The sequence below is a fragment of the Entelurus aequoreus genome, linkage group LG09 (genome assembly GCF_033978785.1).
Source record: "Entelurus aequoreus isolate RoL-2023_Sb linkage group LG09, RoL_Eaeq_v1.1, whole genome shotgun sequence".
NCBI lineage: Eukaryota > Metazoa > Chordata > Actinopteri > Syngnathiformes > Syngnathidae > Entelurus > Entelurus aequoreus.
Genome location: NC_084739.1, coordinates 17587461 through 17610677, shown reverse-complemented (window position 1 = coordinate 17610677; position 23217 = coordinate 17587461). Strand labels below are relative to the sequence as shown.

At 36.7% G+C, this 23217-nt stretch overlaps 1 protein-coding gene across 2 annotated transcripts in view; it reads right to left on the bottom strand.

The window, feature by feature from the left end:
* The window catches only part of rassf4a (Ras association domain family member 4a), a 62729-nt gene that overhangs the window by 17066 nt on the left and 22446 nt on the right, over window positions 1-23217 (bottom strand). For both annotated transcript variants that reach the window (XM_062058226.1, XM_062058228.1), the window contains exons 4-6: window positions 7329-7435; window positions 3180-3259; window positions 526-695 (exon numbers count right to left, since the gene is read on the bottom strand). In XM_062058226.1, coding sequence (XP_061914210.1) covers window positions 526-695; window positions 3180-3259; window positions 7329-7435 — 357 coding nt within the window. The remainder of the gene's footprint in view (window positions 1-525; window positions 696-3179; window positions 3260-7328; window positions 7436-23217) is intronic.

Sequence of the window (23217 nt, the reverse complement as noted above, 5' to 3'; positions counted from 1 at the left end):
CACACACACACACACACACACACTGTCACTTGCCCTGTGGTGCACTCACAGTGTGAGTGAGTCACAAAACTTCTTAACCTAAACTGCCAGGTCGCTACAATGATTAGAAAAAAGAGATAACAACTACAAAAGACACTTCCTGAATGTTTCGAACCACACATTGCCTGTTCATTGCTTTCTTTGGACTCATTTTGAGCTAGAAAAACTAGAAAAATGCTGTAAAACACTATCACACAACTAGTACAGTAGATAACGACAGCACTGCTGTGTTGACTAAATGAGCCCCAGAGAGCCTTTAGCCCGCTCACAATGGATGTGCTGCCGAGCACAAAATGGCTGCCCTGCAAGATACACAATGGGTGGATGAAATGTTTGTACACGAAACAAGGTTCGTCAAACAAAGCACGTTTTTTATTTGATCTGTGGTTCCTAAATTGTAAAGTTCATACCAAAAGGAGTTCGTAAATGGTTACTGCTGCTAAATGTTTTACCAAGCATGTAAAATGTGCGCAGGTTTCTGTGTACCTTGTGGTTATAGAAGTGTCCGTTGATGGAGAACCTGTGTGTGCGTAAACGCTGCAGATCTCTTGCTGTGTTTGTCCTTGACCTCCTTTGGACTTGCATGAAAGAAGCATCACTTCTGGTCCTCAGCAGCTGAGGGGACTTCTCGTCCTCTTGCATCTCCAAGTCCCAATCTCAATGATAAAAAAAAAATGTTAACAACTCGGGTAACGTGTTTAACAGATGGTACTTTTTAAAATAACCAGACTTTTGGTAGATAAAGTAACATCTAAACAATCAATGGAACTGAGGATTTCAAAGAATCATTAATATTATGATATTATAGAAGTAATGTTTCCCGAAAGCCTGCTAATGAGCACCAAATGTGAGAAATATCAATCATCTCTCTCATACCTGATACCACCTCTGACCTGCCCCTAGTTAGATTAGCCCGCCCAGTGTATACGCCCACCACTTCACAGAGGACAGCTTTGTATACAAACAGGCTTTGCTACACATCTTTAAGTAAAGCATTGAGTCCTGCTAACTATTCGTCAGTCAGCTACAGACGTGGGAGCTGTAAACTGGAAAATTCTGTATGCTTTTCTTCAGCGAAAGGGCTAACCTAGCATGGTGTTGCTGTTAAAATGTGAGTCTATTGTTAGCATTTTAGCCCAGATAGCTATGCTAGTGTTGCTAACATTTCTGTTCTCCTGTCCCTACTCCTTAATGTTACGATGTTGAATGTGATGTATGGCATCTATTATTTTTCCACTGGAAAAGTGCAGAGTTATATTGTATATGTAAAACAATATATTAACTACACAATAGTGCCTCTTGAAACCACAAACTCTCTCAGAGACAGCTCATTAGCATTAAAGCTACAGACCCACAAAATTGTGTGCTACCAGTGAGAGTGCTTGCTAAAAGCACTTTTAAATTCCAGCGTCACGGCTCGATTTTGACCAAAATACTTCTAATATTGTAAGACTTTTTCAAAAGTGCTGAAAAATAGCATAGCATGGGACATTCAATGCTGATTATTACATCACAGCATATCATAGGCTGCATATACAACAACACAAAATTCACAAATTAAAACAACAAAAAGGAGTGAATGTTTAGACTTAGACAAAGGTTATTGATCCACAAGGGCAACTGTTTTGGACCCCGACTTAAACAAGTTGAAAAACGTATTCGGGTGTTACCATTTAGTGGTCAATTGTACGGAATATGTACTTCACTGTGCAACCTACTAATAAAAGTCTCAATCAATCAATCAATCCACACAGTAGCTCAGTTACAAAGGATAGAAATATATAAATATATAATGTAGGAACCAGAATATTAATAACAGAAAGAAACAACCCTTTTGTGTGAATGAGTGTGAATAGAATAGAATAGAATAGAATAGCAAGTTGTGTATGTGTGTAAATGGGGGAGGGAGGTTTTTTGGGTTGGTGCACTAATTGTAAGTGTATCTTGTGTTTTTTATGTTGAATAAATAAATAAATAAATAAATAAAAATTAAAAAAAAGGATGGAAATGGTACAGATGGAACGGTAAATGCACACTAGAGCACAAAAAGAGGGCGAAAACAAAAGGTATAAAATAGACTAAAAATGTACCATAGTAGCAATATAAAATATAACATATATGTAATATTTACATATTATATATACAGTATGTAATATATACTGATATATGATATTATTATATTATATTATTTTATATTTTTATATAATATATACAATATATAAAAAAATCCCAATTACCATGTACAATAGGGACAAGCGGTAGAACATGAATGGATGGATGGATGGAAAATTACAGTATTTGTATATTAATTTTGTTTACTTAATTTTCAGTCAAATAAAAAAACATGTTACATAATTTTTAATCACAATTCCTAACCCTGAAATATATTTATCATTTACATATGACATCAGTGATTCTCAAACTGTGGTACATGCACCACTAGTGGTACGCCAAAAGAAATCACCTGATTAAAGTACAGTGTTTTATTTTCCTATGTTCAAACACCGTGTTACTATTCAAACTGTGTGTCAGTTACATTGGCCAAAAATATTAAATACACTTGTTAGATAAAACATCTGCCGTGTTTTTAATTAATACCAAGGCCTATTACACTACTGTATTTTAATGTTAGTCATTACGGTGGCACTTGGAGAGCCAAGTTTTTTCTGAGGTGGTACTTGGGCAAAAAAATTAAAGAAATACTGCATGACATGATTAAGATTTGCTGTAATGCAGTAATCTGCATGGAATTTAGTCAGACATCTGCAAGGGATTACATTACTAACAATAACATTTTAATGTTCTTGGTAATTTGCTAACCTTGATGCATGTACATGACTGGTGACTGGTGTACAAAACGAACTAGGAACGGATCAAAGCTTTAAATCGCTTCAGTCTGGTTACACGTGGTGATCTGATTTGCATCTCGTGATCAGATTATCTCTGCACGTGAGTCAATAGCTCCTGTTGGAAATGCTGATTGACGCATGCTGTAATCTGCTCTTGAATGTGTAATCTGTAATCAAAAAGTGAGTGCGGTGTGTACTACAGTATTGTATAAACAACATGTGTGCATGTGAAAGTAAATCCTTTGTGTGTGTGCAAGTGTAGGAGTAACTGCATGCGTTACGTTTACTCACCAGCAGGTACATTTTCTCTACCTATTGAATTCTTCTTTGACTCGGATGAGTGCTGCTTTGCAATTATGAATTTGCTATTCCTGTAGACACACACATCCGAACATATACATGGAAAATGTCGGTTTACAGGTTTCACACCTTTTGTCATGGTCACATATACAAACTTGTGTTCTCGTTGATCTCCATGATTACCATGAATTGATTAACGTGGACCCCGACTTAAACAAGTTGAAAAACTTATTCGGGTGTTACCATTTAGTGGTCAATTGAACGGAATATGTACTGTACTGTGCAATCTACTAATAAAAGTTTCAATCAATCAATCTTAGCTGAAAAACAATAAGCCTTTTCAAATCAAAGGTTGTCCTATTGCTTGTTGAGGTGTGGGGGGGATTTCTTTAAAAAGAGGGATGTGTGCTATCATGTTAAAATCTCCAAAAGTGTCCAAAACAGGGAAAAGTTGGTAAAAATAAAAAAAGACAATCTAGCGGTGTCGGAATACTCGCTAAATATATCACAAAGTTGTCAAAACTTATCCCCCGTGCTTTGGCTGTGTATGAGTAGTGTTGTAATGACGAGCTACAGTCACAGGCAGTCCCATTATAATGTGTTAATGAACTATGACAAACAACTTGCAGCAGACCGCCACAAATAAATAAATGTGTGGGAATTACTGATGATGTATACCAAAGGATACAACTATTACACTGGGACCCTAAAACTATATGGAGCTGGAAAATGTTGGCATGAAAAGACGCTTTTACACTAAAACAATGATTGAATAAAGAAACTGTAAGCTAAAAGACAAATATTTTATTTGTATTTTCTATATTGTATATATCTTTCAATGTTAGTCTTAGAATTTCCCTGTATTGTGCATGTTTTTTTCTGTGATAGAGCTTGAATGCTCATGAATGCATATTAAGTTCTGTGTTTTATTTGTCAATGGATAATTTTTCAGTGCCAACATTTATTTTAAGGCCTACTGAAACCCACTACTACCGACCACGCAGTCTGATAGTTTATCTATCAATGATGAAATCTTAACATTGCAACACATGCCAATACGGCCGGGTTAACTTATAAAGTGCAATTTTAAATTTCCCGGGGAACTTCCGGTTCAAAACGCCTTTGAGGATGACGTATGCGCGTGACGTCAATCGTTGAAACGGAAGTATTCGGACTCCATTGAATCCAATACAAAATAGCTGTTTTCATCTCATTCTGGATGTATTCTGGACATCTGTGTTGGTGAATCTGTTGCAATTTGTTCATTGCATTATGGAGAAAGAAGCTGAGCAAGCAAAGAAGAAAGTCGGTGCGAAGCGGAGTATTTTGCGAGGGAAGTCAGCAACACAACACAGTCGGTGTTTCATTGTTTACATTCCCGAAAGATGCAGTCAAGATCAAAGAACTCGGACAACAGAGACTCTTACCAGGAGGACTTTGACTTCGTTAACAGACGCAGACGCGATACCGTGAGTACGCTTCCAAACATTTGACCGCTTGCTATAACTAGCTCGAGCTAGTAGCTAGGAGCTAGGAGCTAGCATAACAAACACCTAGGTGTTTGTTATGCGGGATTAATTTGTGGCATATTAAATATAAGCCTGGTTGTGTTGTGGCTAATAGAGTATATATATGTCTTGTGTTTATTTACTGTTGTAGTCATTCCCAGCTGAATATCAGGTCCCACCCGCGCGCTTCCAAACATTTGATTGCTTGCCCGTACGTGCGTGTCATGTACGTAACTTTGGTTAAATATATAAGCTTTATGAACCTTGGGTTAGGTGAACGGTTCTTTGGGCTGAGTGAGTGTGTGTGTTGTGCAGGTGTTTGAATTGTATTGGCTGGTTATATATACGGGATCCCGTCCATATTACCCGCTCAAGCTATAACTAGCTCGAGCTAGTAGCTAGGAGCTAGCATAACAAACACCTAGGTGTTTTAATGTGGGATTAATTTGTGGCATATTAAATATAAGCCTGGTTGTGTTGTGGCTAATAGAGTATATATATGTCTTGTGTTTATTTACTGTTTTAGTAATTTCCAGCTGAATATCAGGTCACCCCCGGCTCTCACAGCATCTTCCCTATCTGAATCGCTTCCACTCCCCACTAGTCCTTCACTTGCACTTTACTCATCCACAAATCTTTCTTCATCCTCGCTCAAATTAATGGGGAAATCGTCGCTTTCTCGGTCCCAATCCCTCTCACTTCATGCGGCCATCATTGTAAACAATAGGGAACTTTGCGTATATGTTCAATTGACTGCGTCACGCTACTTCCTGTAGGGGCAAGCCTTTTTTTTTATCAGATACCAAAAGTTGCGATCTTTATCGTCGTTGTTCTATACTAAATCCTTTCAGCAAAAGTATGGCAATATCGCGAAATGATCAAGTATGACACATAGAATAGATCTGCTATCCCCGTTTAAATAAAAACATTTCATTTCAGTAGGCCTTTAAGAGTCAATACATCTTTTTTTTTTTACAATGCTTAATGATAGTATTATAAAACTTTGTGAATACAGTCTTAAATTTAGGAACAAGTGTATAAAGTAAAATGTAAATATCATGGTTCCAATATTGCAATTAAAAAAAAAAAGTCTCTATTTTTTAGAGCAGGGGTCACCAACCTTTTTGAAACCAAGAGCTACTTCTTGGGTACTGATTAATGTGAAGGGCTACCAGTTTGATACACACTTAAATAAATTGCCAGAAATAGCCAATTTGCTCAATTTACCTTTAGCTCTATGTTATTAATAATTAATGATATTTACACTTAATTGAACGGTTTAAAAGAGAAAAAAACACGAAAAAAATGACAATTCAATTTTGAAGCATAGTTTATCTTCAATTTCGACTCTTTAAAATTCAAAATTCAACCGAAAAAAAGAAGAGAAAAACTTAAAAAAAGAATTTATGGAACATCATTAGTAATTTTTCCTGATTAAGATTAATTTTAGAATTTGGATGACATGTTTTAAATAGGTTAAAATCAATCAATCAATCAATCAATCAATGTTTATTTATATAGCCCTAAATCACAAGTGTCTCAAAGGGCTGTACAAGCCACAACGACATCCTCGGTACAGAGCCCACATACGGGCAAGGAAAACTCACCCCAGTGGGAAAATCCAATCTACACTTTGTTAGAAATATAGCTTGGTCCAATTTGTTATATATTCTAACAAAGACAAATCATTATTTCTTCTAGATTTTCCAGAACAACATTTTTAAAAGAAATTCAAAAGACCTTGAAATAAGATTTAAATTTGATTCTACAGATTTTCTAGATTTGCCAGAATAATTTTTTTGAATTTTAATCATAATAAGTTTGAAGAAATATTTCACAAATATTCTTCGTCGAAAAAACAGAAGCTAAAATGAAGAATTAAATTAAAATGTATTTATTATTCTTTACAATAAAAAATAAAAAAATTTACTTGAACATTGATTTAAATTGTCAGGAAAGAAGAGGAAGGAATTTAAAAGGTAAAAAGGTATATGTGTTTAAAAATCCTAAAATCATTTTTAAGGTTGTATTTTTTCTCTAAAATTGTCTTTCTGAAAGTTATAAGAAGCAAAGTAAAAAAAAAAATGAATTTATTTAAACAAGTGAAGACCAAGTCTTTAAAATATTTTCTTGGATTTTCAAATTCTATTTGAGTTTTGTCTCTCTTAGAATTAAAAATGTCGGGCAAAGCGAGACCAGCTTGCTAGTAAATAAATACAATTTAGAAAATAGAGGCAGCTCACTGGTAAGTGCTGCTATTTGAGCTATTTTTAGAACAGGCCAGCGGGCTACTCATCTGGTCCTTACGGGCTACCTGGTGCCCGCGGGCACCGCGTTGGTGACCCCTGTTTTAGAGCATATTCTACAATTTGTTTGGACCTAAATTACTCATTTTCAAACATAAAAAGCCTGAATAAACTAAAAAATATTATTACTACAGTAGTATTGGCCACTGGAGGAGACCAAACCAAGTAGAGCGCGCTGTTGTTCAGTATCGTGGCCACTGATTGGCTCAGCCTTGTACAGCATTACTATATTGGATTAAAAGAGCGTAAAGGTGACTAAAATGTGTTATTTTATGTCAATAGGGCTCACATAATGGACAGTCTGGAGGCGAGTTGGTCAGTCTTACCGGTTGACACGCAGCCTCTCGTTGTCATCGTACATTTGAAGTCTAATTGGCCGATGCAGACCCCAGTGGATGTTCAGTAAACCTTCCAGGATGAGCTCCCCCTCCTCCTGCACACACACAAGCACATGTTGCTCAGAGAGGAAATCCTGCAGGCTAGCAGCCACAAAGGCTCAAAGTCAGGTGTACGTGCGGAACATTCACTCGAGGGAAAAGCCTCTCAGTTTGAAAAAATCTCATCAGACCTTTTTGTACAGCGCTAAGTCACGCAGTGAAGTCATGTCTGGGAAGCACTGAGGACTGCTTTGGGTCACGTAGGCACAGAGGTGAAACATTTAGATCTGAATGAAGCGAAATTGTAGCTCAGCAAGGAAAATACAGTCTTACTTTTGATCTTTGTAACGTTCAAACAAAACCTGTTTTTTAAAGGAGAAGATGGGACCCTAAGTCTTTTACAAAATGACAGTTTGATTGATTGATTGATTGAAACTTTTATTAGTAGATTGCACAGTACAGTACATATTCCGTACAATTGACCACTAAATGGTAACACCCGAATAAGTTTTTCAACTTGTTTAAGTCGGGGTCCACGTTAGTCAATTCATGGTAAAATGGTAACAGTAAAGCTAACATGAATGTAATTTTTGGAGTAAGTAAAACAAATTAATAGTAAATTAATTTTACATGACACACAAATGTAATAGTTTGTTTAGGCGAAGTAAATAAATAAATACATTATTCTGTGTTATGTTTACCATATTTGTTTGTTAGGAGATTACTTTCTGGTTCAGGTAGAATGGTGTTAAGAATGGGGTGGAGGGGGAACCATTGTATCGTTAATCAAAATAGCAAAAAAAGAGGAAAATCATATGCACCGATTTGTAATAAATTCTATTAGTAGCGTTACTCAGTTTTTAGAGTGAAACTCACTTTTAAATGTGCTGTATAGTGAACTCTTAGCACTATGCATGCTGACTGTGCGGTTCGCTTCTTACCATTATTGCAACATTGGTTCTGTTGCTGGTGTGTTGCGCAATATACTTGTTAATTAAATGGCCGTCTGACGCTGACACTGATGAAGAAATTGGCAGGAACTTCATAGGGTGCCGATGCTACCATTCTGAAGAGGCACTGGAAGAGTGAGGCCTGCCATAGAGTATGGGATAACAGCATGGGGAACAGCTGCCAAATAAAATTTTAATAAGGGAAGCAAAGTGTTGAATCATGCCACAATAATTATCACACGAGCCATGAAATCTTCCTCCATAAAGGAACTTAAATCTAATACAAGGCTTGAACCCATGGAAGACAGGCGGGACACCACGGTGCTTGTACAGGCAGCAAAGTTCAAGAGATTACCAACCCACCCAATGACACAAAGACTTGGGTAACCAATAAAGGGGAGACTGAAAAGGGGAAGTTTTGCTCACCAAGCTCAGACCCTTGAGAGACCGAGATATATTGGATCATGATCCCAGCGAGATTCTACAATCTCTCACAATTCCTGTATGGAGAATTGATCAACATCCCTTGGTTGACTGTAGTATTCCAGGTATTCATAGCAAGGATGAGAAGAGTGATACAGAAATAAAATACAACACCATGGACTTTGTCAACACTAACTTCCCTCAAGACAGATGGACGAACGTTACAAAGCTGAGGTGCTTGCAACACAAATGGCAGCAACACATGTCATCAGCAGACCTCATACTTCCAAGAAAGTTGTTTTCCTCTCAGATGCCAAGTCTGTCCTGCAGGCCTTAGAGATCGCAAAGATTAAGAACTCAACAGCTTGTACTATTCTCTGGATTCACTGTGTAAAACCCACACAATTTGCCTGCAATGGATCCCCTCTCACTGTGATGTGTCAGGAAATGGCACCGCTGATTCCCTCACTGAAGAAGGATCTGCGCTTAAACAAAATAACAAAAGCAATGGCTTCTTAGAAGCAAAGACAATCATAATAGGGAAAGCCAAATAATAGATGGAAGAAACAACAATGGGCTACAACAAACAAGATGCTTATCATCAGCTGTCAAGGCATGACCAAGTATTGCTATCCAGACTACGATCAGGGCACAACCAATTAAATCATCATATTTACAAAGTTCAAGATTGGCCCAACAGAATATTGCCCATGTCGGACAAGCAGAATAACAACAGACCATTTGTTGCAGGAATGACCCTTGCACAACACCCTGAGGACGTTTTATTGGCCACAACCAGAAACATTGGAGAAAACATTGTATGGGAGTCTGGTGGATCTGCGGCATACTGCATCATTCGTTTTGGAAATGGGCATTCCTATTTAGAAATGAACGAGAAGAAGAAGAAGAAATAAAAAAAAGAGAGTGATGTTTTTCTTTTTACTTTCACATGCACTCTGTATCATTACTGAAGTTCAACAATTAAGTTGTTTGTATATAATAATAACATTTCACATTCCATAAATAACAGTCAGTTATGGCTTTCTTCCAATTAACACCCTGTCATCGTAACCGTTTTGGTAAATCAATAATATAATGGTAATAAAGGCTGTCAAAGGTACCTGTTAACTCATGCGATTAATAACAAAACATTATCTCATTATTCATGCACACACGCAGATTAATCACAAAATGTATTGCTCCTTTACCTTAACCGCGGATAATTGCCTGAAAAACAAAGAAGGTTGTTGTACGGTCAGTGATCAGGTCAGTGCAAGGATGAGTGTGCAGACTCCAAATGGTGTGCACGCTGGCAAATGTCGCTTCAAAATACATTCAGACGGGACTTTAGATAAAAGTATAAGCAAGTTTTCAGCAAATAAATTACGTGCATTTAGGTAAAACATTTAAAAAATGTTCCACTATGATATTCTGACAATAAAATGTAATTTTTGTCAAGATACACTACCGTTCAAAAGTTTGGGGTCACCCAAACAATTTTGTGTTTGAGCCTTCATTTCTAAGAACAAGAATAGACTGTCGAGTTTCAGATGAAAGTTCTCTTTTTCTGGCCATTTTGAGTGTTTAATTGACCCCACAAATGTGATGCTCCAGAAACTCAATCTGCTCAAAGGAAGGTCAGTTTTGTAGCTTCTGTAACGAGCTAAACTGTTTTCAGATGTGTGAACATGATTGCACAAGGGTTTTCTAATCATCAATTAGCCTTCTGAGCCAATGAGCAAACACATTGTACCATTAGAACACTGGAGTGATAGTTGCTGGAAATGGGCCTCTATACACCTATGTAGATATTGCACCAAAAACCAGACATTTGCAGCTAGAATAGTCATTTACCACATTAGCAATGTATAGAGTGTATTTCTTTAAAGTTAAGACTAGTTTAAAGTTATCTTCATTGAAAAGTACAGTGCTTTTCCTTCAAAAATAAGGACATTTCAATGTGACCCCAAACTTTTGAACGGTAGTGTATAAAGGCTCTTTAATAGTTAATATGAATTATGGACGCAAGAAATGTACTGTGATTAATCAAATTGCGAAAGTGTGATTAATCTAATATAAAAAAGTCGTCATTTGACAGCATTAATTATAAAATAATTAGAATTTATGGCAATTAGTCATTGCTGTGACTTTCACTCTATCAGTGGATAATGCTTTCAGCTTAATTGATTTGAAACAGCTTATTTAATTACCGTAGTAATAACTATTACTAATTGTAATAGCACAAAAGTCATGACATCCTCCATGAATGAGGCTAACCACCTGATATCATACGTTTAAAAGGGCTGATTTATCCTGCAGGTTTATTGGCTTCAAAACAAGCGGTGACCTTTACTCTGAGGAAAAAGAAGTGTCTTATTGGAGGTTGTGTAACTCCCTGTGCACATTGTTTGTTACACATGATCCAATAAGAAAGAAGTATTGAAAAATATTGATGCTCCGTTTTGATTGTATGAAAGGTCCCACAAGTGTGTTGACAAAAATCTAGGCAGTTGATTGAATTTAGGACTGTTTATAAGAGCTTTTGTTAAGTTCGGCTGAAAACACGCTGTATTGTGTGTTAGTAACTTTAATACTAATGAGCTGTTTGTCCATACGTGCACACCTCTCTCCAATAGTCTCCAAGAAGCGCTATTGTGTACTTTATCCACTGTTTACATATACTGTACACTGCAACTCTGCACTTGTTCAATGCAATAGTAGCCACATATCACCAACAACAACATAACAATGAGACACATTTTAACAGCAACATCATATGAGGTTAGCCTATTAGCCGAAGAAAAAAATATTTCACCTAAATCCAATCATTAAACTAAATAACGCTTTGTCATTAAATAAACTTGTTTCTCACTATAAATTACTACACCACTTAATGTTTGGGTTATTACCATAATTTTCGGACTACTTTTTACGCCACGCTTTGAACCCTGTGCTTTATAAATTGCTGCGACTAATTTTTAGATTTTTACGGGTTCACAAGCTTTGCATGCTGTCCATTAAATTTAGCCTTGTCGTTAGACCAATGAGATTTGCCAAATGGACCAATAAAATAGTTCACATTAAATCAAACCTACTCACACAATCTTTGAGTCAGCCATTTAGTGCGTTATGGACTCACTCTCGTCCTAAAGAAAAAACGCCAAAATGCACAAAATGACGCCCCAAAGCAAAATCCACCATCACTAACAGGCCCTGAAAGACCAGACCACCGCGCGCCGACAACAAAATGAATAGTTTGAACAGGCAGTTGGCATAAACAAACTTCCTTCAAATAACCAGGAAAAATCGTCAATTATAAACTGTGACAGATCAGACATTCTGAGGACAACCACCGTTATACAACTACAGTACTGTAGTTCCTGTTGTGTTTACATGATGTGCATTGATAATTAGTAGAATGTTTACTTGTAATGACTGTTTCTCTTGCAGTGGGATTTTAAAGATTGGGTTTTTTTTTTATTGTAAAAAGAGGCATCTGTTGTGTGAGTGTGTGTGTCAGGGGAGACACATTGCTCCCATGGCTTCATTGTTTCTGCAATATAAACATTGAGTGAAACCAAGGTCTTCGAAACAGGCATGAACACACCCTCTCTCTCACACACACACACACGCACGCACGCACGCACACACACACACACACACACACACACACGCACACACACACACACACACACACACACACACACGTGCGCTAAAAAATGTGAGTAAGATCAGCAGAGTTATATTTAGCAGTCACGCCTAATCACTGTGGAGCCTGCTGCCTCTATAAAGCTGCCATGTACGAGCTGTGGACCTCAGACACTCAGCTGAGACCTCAGAGACACATCACTGCTTTATATCACAACTACAATTGCATCAAGCAAGGTGAGAAAACTTTTTCTGCTTTTTCAAATCCCTACATTACCGGCTTTTAAAGATGGTTGTATTAGGATAATAAAGGTATTCTGTGCAAAAGTGCTTGATTATCCTCAAAGGAAAACTCTAAAATGACTCAACCATCATACTTTTTTTTTTGTGGAAAATGCATAAAAATTTAAATATTCTTGTGTTTTTTATTTTAGTAAATTAAATAGAAGGGCAAAAATCTATCCACTGTACCTAAAGCAAACGAATGATGACATAACTCAAATGATAGTTTATCGGTATATTAAAATCATATATCTAATATACTTACAAATAGATAGTGAAGAATTAATGTGGTATTTTGTACGAAAGGTCATCAAAAAAGAAACAGTCGTAGTGTATTTAAATCAATAAAAATTTTTAAAAATAAGGCAAAATTTGATCTTTTTAAAATGCATTTTAGTCTTTTTAAGTCTTTCAATAAAAGCAAAATAAATGAAATTAAAAATGAAATAATCTTAATAACATTACAGTAAAGTACATAAATAGAAACAAATACCTCACAATAAAACACATACACATGAAAACAATACCTAATGGTTAGGTTTTTTATATCCAAAAAGGAGTGGGAAGAAGTGAGACGTATTTACTCCCACCCCTTATTTAAAAATAAGTATTAAGCTTTTTTTTTATCATTATTGTTATTTACAATAATTATTTAAGGGTCTTATTGCAATATTATATCAATAATCTCTCCGAATCAATGTGGTGAATTATCAACATTACACTAGAACAAACCCATAGGTCAGTGCACTCTACAATAACAGAAAATAATTCCCCCTTAAATCAAATCTGGGCAATTAAACACGTTTCAACAACAACTTAATAATGTAAATCAAAAGTATTGATATTAATGAATGACTTGTATTCCCTTCCCCAGAATGAAACACAGGCGTCTGCTGCTTTCGCTGCCTCTCCTGCCCACCATCATTGAGACACTTGAGGACTCTCCTCTACATCCTGCAGCCTGCCAGCCCTCCCAGAGCTCCCAGTCCCTGGAGGACTACATGACCAGCATGGAGGCTCTCGCTCATCCCATGGGTGCTCCGAGCCCCGGCCCCTTCAGACACCAGAGGCTGCCCAGGCTAAGGCAGCTGTCCAAAGCTTCGGCCTCTATTCCTCGTGGGTCACCACGCACTCACAGAACTTGCAGAGCTTCTGGTCTGGGTGGGAGCACCTCAGAGGACTGTTCCCTAAGGAACAGCAGGCAACAAGACAGCAGGGGTAAAGACCCTGTGGACTGGCTCTTTGGTCAGATAAGGACTTGAAGGAGAGGACCTCTGCGAACACTTAATGGAAATGATGGATGCAAAAGGAGTGATCAAGTACTGTATTTATTTGTACACACTGTGGAGGGAGACTCATGTTTACAGTATTTCTAAATATTCAGTGACTACAGTTTTTATTAAAATTTTATTAATGAAAATGAAGGTGTTTTTACTTTCACATTAACTCTTATACTTATCAATTCATTGAGTTGCAAAATGACTAATAATTGTATGTATTATTTGAAATTGTAAAGCTAATACCTTTGGCGTTCATCAAATTCTCATTGACATGCCAAGCCTAGTTTTTATTAGTACAATATGACAGATGTAAATACAACACTGCAAAGCAAAACACAAAAATAAAGTGGTATTTGTATAAGACTTACAATCTTTTTAAAAAAAAGATTTTCATATTTTATCATACAACATTATAATGACTTTCTAAACATTTTTTTAACTTCCGTCTAATACTTTTAAAACACAATTATTCTGATGAAAATGAGGTCAAATATCCAAATAAACCGTAAAATATTCTGACTAATGTCTGCAGAGAAATATGGCATAATGATGTTTTAAAATAATGTATCAATCTTTTATAATCCAAATCCTCTTTATTTAAAAAGCACTATAAACAAATAAACTATTTCCAAAACCCTGCACATTATAAAAAGTAAATCAGTTAAAATTATTTAAAATAACAATAGACAAAATTATTTTTAAAAAAAATACAATAAATTATGAAAAATGAAATGGTTTTATGATAGGCAAGTGCCTTAAATTTGTTCTCATTGTCCTGACCTTATCAATTTTTGTAAAATATAGTTATGGTCTATTATTATATGTAATAATATATAGGCTCCAGCACCCTCGCGACCCGAGAGGGACAAGCGGTAGAAATGGATGGATGGATGGATATATATATATATATATATATATATATATATATATATATATATATATATATATATATATATATATATATATATATATATATATATATATATATATATATATACCGGTATATATATATATATATATAGTATATACTGTATATATATTGCCACCTAGTGGTAGACAGCGGTGCAACCTAAATGGTAAAAAACACCTAGTAAATAAATAATAATAAAGACTTAATAACGCCACTAGAGGGAGCTGAACTTGCAGAAATTGATAGAAGGTCAGAACACAGAACAAATTTGAGACGCTTTCTAACACACATTTGATTTAAATGTATAGTTTACTTGATAAATGACGTTTGTATATGGACGTTTGTATATGCATATACATGAATAATACTACTTCAGTTACTAAATTAGTAACTGAAGTAGTATTATCAAAGATAACAGTAACTGAACAGTTTTTTCCCCTCGGCCATCAGGCACATGAACAATAACAAGATCTCATAGCTCAGTTACAGCTCATTTTTATTACCTATTCTGTGTTATATGTGTTTTGTGTAGCACGATCGCACCAAGAAAAATTCCTAGTTTGTGAACCCGTTCTCAAACAATGGCAATAAAAACTATTCTGATTCTGATTCTGAATTGAACACATCAAATGTTTATCCTGCTGTAGAATAACTTTGATTCTTGAGAATGTTAAACACTAAAAGTAACAAAACGCATCAGTCAATTAATGAAAAAAGAACAATAAATTAGTCGAAATAATAAGTGCCTCCCTTCATCTGCTTATATCAAAAACATCCCATCCTCTTCCTCTTTCTCCTCCTCATCATCACCATAAACCTTACAGTTACACTTATCCAGCAGACATGTAAGGGCTAGTTCTCGAAAAGCATGCATCTTGGCTCATTTTCCTGAAAACAACAAAGCATCACAGCACCTGATTCAACATGACTCACAGATCACCTGACTACACCCAGTGAGCGTGATTAATGTGTCACCTAAAAACTTATCAAAGAATTTAAGTCACTGGCTCCCCTGACCTCCTTTCACAGAGAACCTGTTTGCATGTGTCGGCTTTTACCGTAAACATAGTCCTGTTTGCTCTGAATGGAACTTTGATTTAATTTCATCTTGAAAATAACTATGATGACCGGTTTCCATTCTATGATGGCAACGCAGTTAAAATGTTTGTATTAAAAAATCTAAACAAGAACCAATATCTAGGTGGTTATTTTCTTAACATTCTCATCCAGTCAAAATGAGCCAACCAGCAGGCCACTACTTCGCTCTAAGTAAAAATTAGTGCTGTCAAATTATTTTTTTAATCATATTAAATCACATGTTTGAATTTGGATGAATTATGATTACTTACAGTTTATGACTTACTTGCATAATGTAATGAATTTAAAAAAGACCCTAATATTTAGACACAAATGAAATTTTTATCATCAAAATGTCATCCAGAACCATTTTATGTACCGATAAATGTTTTACTTGAACGCATGTCATTTATTTGCTCAAATCATGTTTAATATTCACTTTTAGATGTATACGTTTTTTTATTGAGTCCAGTCAGAGTCTCTTCACTCTTCTCTGCAATGTTGTATGCATTGATCACTGACGGTATAACAATCCTTACAACATCTACCAACATATTCCAACCCATAAAACAGCCTTTCAGATAATCTGCCATTAAGGTAAAGCCAAAATACATTGTGTGATCAACCTGCGTATATACATGACTAATGTGATAATTTTTGTGATGAATCACATAAGTTCAATTGTTATATTTGAATATTTGTCAACACTAGTAAAAATACAACAAAATGAAGAAAACAGATATTAATAAAAATAAATATATGTATTTAAATTATTGGGCAGCACGGTGGTAGAGGGGTTCGTGCGTCTGCCTCACAAAGTAATCGGAACCTTGGATAGGTCAATAATTCATCATAATATTGATTTTGATTCAATATTATGTTTTGAGCAATGACAGTTTGAAAGAAAAAGGTCCTGGGTTCGATCCTGTGCTCGGAATGTGTAGAGTTTGCATGTTCTCCCCGTGACTGCGTGGGTTCCCTCCGGGTACTCCGGTTTCCTCCCACCTCCAAAGACATGCACCTGGGGTTAGGTTTGATTGATTGATTGATTGAGACTTTTATTAGTAGGTTGCACAGTGAAGTACATATTCCGTACAATTGACCACTAAATGGTAACACCCGAATACGTTTTTCAACTTGTTTAAGTCGGGGTCCACTTAAATTGATTCATGATACAGATATATACTATCATATACACTATCATCATAATACGGTCATCACACAAGATAATCACAATGAATTATTTACATTATTTACAATCAGGGGTGTGGAGGGAGGAGGGGTTAGGATATGGACATCAAGTAGTGGACATAGAGAGAGAGAGAGAGAGAGAGAGAGAGAGAGAGAGAGAGAGAGAGAGAGAGAGAGAGAGAGAGAGATCAGAAGGCATAAGAAAAAGTATCTGCATTTGATTGTTAGCAATCCGGGGAGGGTGTTAGCTTAGGGTTGTAGCTGCCTGGAGGTGAACTTTTATTGCGGTTTTGAGGGAGGATAGAGATGCCCTTTCTTTTATACCTGATGGGAGCGCATTCCACATTGATGTGGCATAGAAAGAGAATGAGTTAAGACCTTTGTTAGTTCGGAATTTGGGTTTAACGTGGTTAGTGGAGCTCCCCCTGGTGTTGTGGTTATGGCGGTCATTTACGTTAAGGAAGTAGTTTGACATGTACTTCGGTATCAGGGAGGTGTAGCGGATTTTATAGACTAGGCTCAGTGCTAGTTGAGCCAGCCCACTTTAGAGAAGTGGGTAGGAGTGAGGTGGGATCTGGGGTGGAGGTCTAGCAGTAACCTGACTAGCTTGTTCTGAGATGTTTGGAGTTTAGATTTGAGGGTTTTGGAGGTGCTAGGGTACCAGGAGGTGCATGCGTAATCGAAAAAGGGTTGAACGAGAGTTCCCGCCAGAATCCTCAAGGTGCTTTTGTTGACCAGAGAGGAGATTCTGTAGAGAAATCTCGTTCGTTGGTTAACCTTTTTGATTACCTTGGTTGCCATTTTATCACAGGAAAGGTTAGCCTCTAGAATGGAACCTAGGTAGGTGATCTCATCTTTCCTGGTGATAACAATGTCACCCACTTTTATGGTGAAGTCATTGACTTTCTTGAGGTTGATTGGCAACACTAAATTGGCCCTAGTGTGTGAATGTGAGTGTGAATGTTGTCTGTCTATCTGTGTTGGCCCTGCGATTAGGTGGCGACTTGTCCAGGGTGTACCCCGCCTTCCGCCTGATTGTAGCTGAGATAGGCTCCAGCGCCCCCCGCAACCACGAAAGGAATAAGTGCTAGAAAATGGATGGATGGATGGATAAATTATTGACTAATATTCCATCCATCCATCCATCCATTTTCTACCGCTTGTCCCTTACGGGGTTGCGGGGGCTGCTGGAGCGTATCCCAGCTGCACACGGGCAGAAAGCGGGGTAAACCCTGGACAAGTCGCCACCTCATCGCAGGGCAATTGCCACATAATACAATGCCATATAAATATATAAATTAATGCTAACGAACTAATATAAAACTAATACAAACACACACGCACGCATGCACAGGCGCACTGACACACATATATAGATGCATACATATATATATACATATGTACATTCATATACATACAAACAAATACATTTATACATACATATATACACATATACATCTATATGTATTAGGGGTGTAACGGTACACAAAAATTTCGATTCGATACGTACCTCAGTTTAGAGGTCACGGTTCGGTTCATTTTCGGTACAGTAAGAAAAGAACAAAATATAAATTTTGGGGTTACTTATTTACCAAATTTGCAAAATCTTCCACCAAAAATATTTTTGTTAGTGGAATATTTGATGTGAAGTAATGGGAACCTTGGATAGGTCAATAATTCATAATAACATTGATTTTGATTCAATATTATGTTTTGAGCAATGACAGTTTGAAAGAAAAAAAAACAGCTTTGTTTTATTAGTCAACATTGCAACTTTTTCTAAATTACATTTAACCTTTAAGCTTTTTTATTTCACTTTTCTTATGTTTTTGTTTATTTCAATAGTATTTTTAGAATGTGCCGTGGGCCTTTAAAACATTAGCTGTTGGCCGCAAATGGCCGTGTCACTTTTCCTGTGACACGGGATCCGTTCCCAGGGATTCGAATAAAGAACCAAATCTTTTTCTTTACTATAGTGGCTTCGATAACGGGAACCGTTTCTCAAAAAGGGATTCGAATCCATGGAATCGGTTCTTTTCTTGTCGAACAATCGGGAGAACCGGTTTTCGAACATCATCCCTAAAAGGATATCACCACAAGGGCTCATGAACACTTCAGAAAACCACTGTCAGTAACTACAGTCGGTCGCTACATCTGTAAGTGCAAGTTAAAACTCTAGTATGCAAAGCAAAAGCCATTCATCAACACCCAGAAACGCTGCCGGCTTTGCTGGGCCCGAGTTCATCTAAGATGGACTGATGCAAAGTGGAAAAGTGTTCTGTGGTCTGACGAGTCCACATTTCAAATTGTTTTTGGAAACTGTGGACGTCGTGTCCTCCGGACCAAAGAGGAAAAGAACCATTCGGATTGTTATAGGCGCAAAGTCCAAAATACAGCATGTGTGATGGTATGGGGGTGTATTAGTGCCCAAAGCATGGGTAACTTACACATCTGTGAAGGTACCATCAATGCTGAAAGGTACATACAGGTTTTGGAGCAACGTATGTTGCCATCCAAGCAACGTTATCAAGGACGTTTGGTAGAAAGGCCGTGCCAGCAACTTAAGGGTTCCAGTTTTGATCCAAGCTTCCGCCATTCTAGACACTTTACCATACTTGCCAACCTTGAGACCTCCGATATCGGGAGGTGGGGGTTGGGGGTGGCGGCGTGGTTGGGGCGGGGGCGTGGCTGGGGCGTGGTTAAGGGCGTGGTTAAGAGGAGAGTATATTTAGTTAGAATTCACCAACTCAAGTATTTCATATATATATATATATATACACTGTATATATATATATATATGTATGAAATACTTGACTTTCAGTGAATTCTAGCTATATATATATATATATATATATATATATATATATATATATATATATATATATATATATATATATATATATATATATATATATATATATATATGTATTTATTTTATTATACATATAAATAAAATAAATACTTGAATTTTAGTGTTCCGGGGGCTATCCAGTAGATGGCAGCATTGTCCTGTTTAACTTCTCCGTTCATGTCTGAGTATATCATTTCGGCCACCGTGTTCAATGGAGAAGTCTGTTTTACAAAATGTACAAGCAACATACATACCTCTTCCCCTTCGAACTGTCCTGCATGAACTGAAATTCTTGTTTTCATTCGTTTTGGAACTTGCAAGCGTATTTCTGCATCTTGCTCGTCGACGGCGTCGCCATGTCTGTAACTTCCTCGTTCTTCTGCTTCGTCTCCTTGTTGTGTGCGCAGTTGTGCACTCTACTCTCTAAAAGCCGTAGATGTTATGACGTCATTGGGCAGGCAAGCTGTTTATATTGTGGAAAAGCGGACGTGAGAACAGGCTGTCCCCACTCAGGTCCGCATTGAGCTGGAGGGGGCGTGGCCTCCAGCTCCGGCTGAATACCGGAAGTTTTTTCGGGAGAAAATTTCTGCCGGGAGGTTATCGGGAGAGGCGCTGAATACCGGGAGTCTCCCGCTAAAAACGGGAGGGTTGGCAAGTATGACTTTACCCACCTGCTCCGAGTAACCCCTGGCTGCAGCCCGCAGATCGAGGAGGGGCTAAACGTTTAACCCATGTCGCAAACGGCAACAATCACTTTCTCCTCCATGCTGCAGTTCACCCCGGACTGCACTACACTGCACTGAGTTTGACGGTTGAATGCTGATTGGCTGTTACTTGCATGAATATGTTAATGATCGACTTGTTTGTCTATCCATACATTAGTTTATAATGTACAATAAAACGTTTAGACCAGCCCACATTTAGGGAAAATTTAAGCCCCTCCTCGATCGAGTAACCCCTGACTGCAGCGGGGGTGAACCCATGGGTTAAACGTTTAGCCCCTCCTCGATCTGCGGGCTGCAGCCAGGGGCACTTGCCTGCTCCCAGTGCCACCCACACTGGTTTAAACGTAGCTTAAAGATGCAGATAATGGGTTTCACTATGCAAAGCGCCATTAGTGTCTAGAGAAAAGCGCTATATAAATATACTTCACTTTACCATGGCTACTTATAGCCTCAGCCAGCATTACTATATTGGATTAAAAGAGTGTAAAGCTGACTAAAGGGTGTTATTGTATGTCTAGAGTGTCATGATCCGTTGCCCGGGTCATGTTATGTTTAGTTTGGTTTTTCCTTGGTTGTTGTTTATTTCTGTTTCAACACCCTCGCTTGTTTTCATAGTTACTATGGGTGCTGATTTTCTGCACTTGCCTCTGATTAGTGGTTCGGAACTCTCACCTGCTCCCGGTCACTAATCAGAGAGATACATATTTCTGTCTCGCGCCACAATCTGTCTGGCAGTCATGTTCGCTTCATGCGACGCTTACGTTTATTTTTATGTAAGTTTATATTTACTAACTTCTTGCTCCCGTGTTTGCTAGTCTCCTTGTTAAGCTTTGCCGTAGCTTCCCATATATACATACATACATATATAGGTGTATATATATATATACACAGATATACATATATATATACACATATATATCCATCCATCCATTTTCTACCGCTTATTACCTTCGGGGTCGCGGGGGGCGCTGGAGCCTATCTCGGCTGCATCCGGGCGGAAGGCGGGGTACACCCTGGACAAGTCGCCACATATATATATATATACATACATATATATATATATATATATATATATATATATATATATATATATATATATATATATATATATATATATATATATATATATATAGATATATATATATATATATATATATATATATATGTATATATATATATATCTATATATATCTATATATATCTATATATATATATATATATATATATATATATATATATATATATATATATATATATATGTATATATATATATATATGTATATATATATAGATATATATATATCTATATATATATCTATATATATATATATATATATATACACAGTATATATATATATATATACACTACCGTTCAAAAGTTTGGGGTCACCCAAACAATTGTGTGGAATAGCCTTCATTTCTAAGAACAAGAATAGACTGTCGAGTTTCAGATGAAAGTTCTCTTTTTCTGGCCATTTTGAGCGTTTAATTGACCCCACAAATGTGATGCTCCAGAAACTCAATCTGCTCAAAGGAATGTCAGTTTTGTAGCTTCTGTAACGAGCTTAACTGTTTTCAGATGTGTGAACATGATTGCACAAGGGTTTTCTAATCATCAATTGGCCTTCTGAGCCAATGAGCAAACACATTGTACCATTAGAACACTGGAGTGATAGTTGCTGGAAATGGGCCTCTATACACCTATGTAGATATTGCACCAAAAACCAGACATTTGCAGCTAGAATAGTCATTTATCACATTAGCAATGTATATAGTGTATTTCTTTAAAGTTAAGACTAGTTTAAAGTTATCTTCATTGAAAAGTACAGTGCTTTTCCTTCAAAAATAACGACATTTCAATGTGACCGCAAACTTTTGAACGGTAGTAAATATATATATATATATATATATATATATATATACACACACATATATATATATATATATATATATATATATATATATACATATGTATATATATATATATATATATATATATATATATATATATATATATATATATATATATATATATATATATATATATATATATATATATATATATATAAAGTATAAAGCAATAATGCACAAGACTGAGAAGGTGCACTGCCCTGTTGTGGTAGTAAAACTACTATACAAAAACATATAACATTAGTAACTGTACTACCGTATTATGCAGTCCATGAGAGGGTCGCCATCAGTTGGAATGTGTGGGACTTTCCCAGAATGAGAATATCCTAAGTCTGACTGGCGGGGGGGGCAAATATGAGGGACACATCATGACCACTGTTGCCTGTCTGCCCACACATACACGCACACACATGCACACACTCACAAATACACGCGCACACACACACATACATATAGTATACGGTCTAAGGCTACTCAGCAACCTGCTGGTGAACACTAGGGGAAACTCCTGGCCATAAATACCACAGAGCAATTATCTAACAAATAACCATACTACTGCAAACAGTTTTACAGAGCAAACAGCAAAAGGT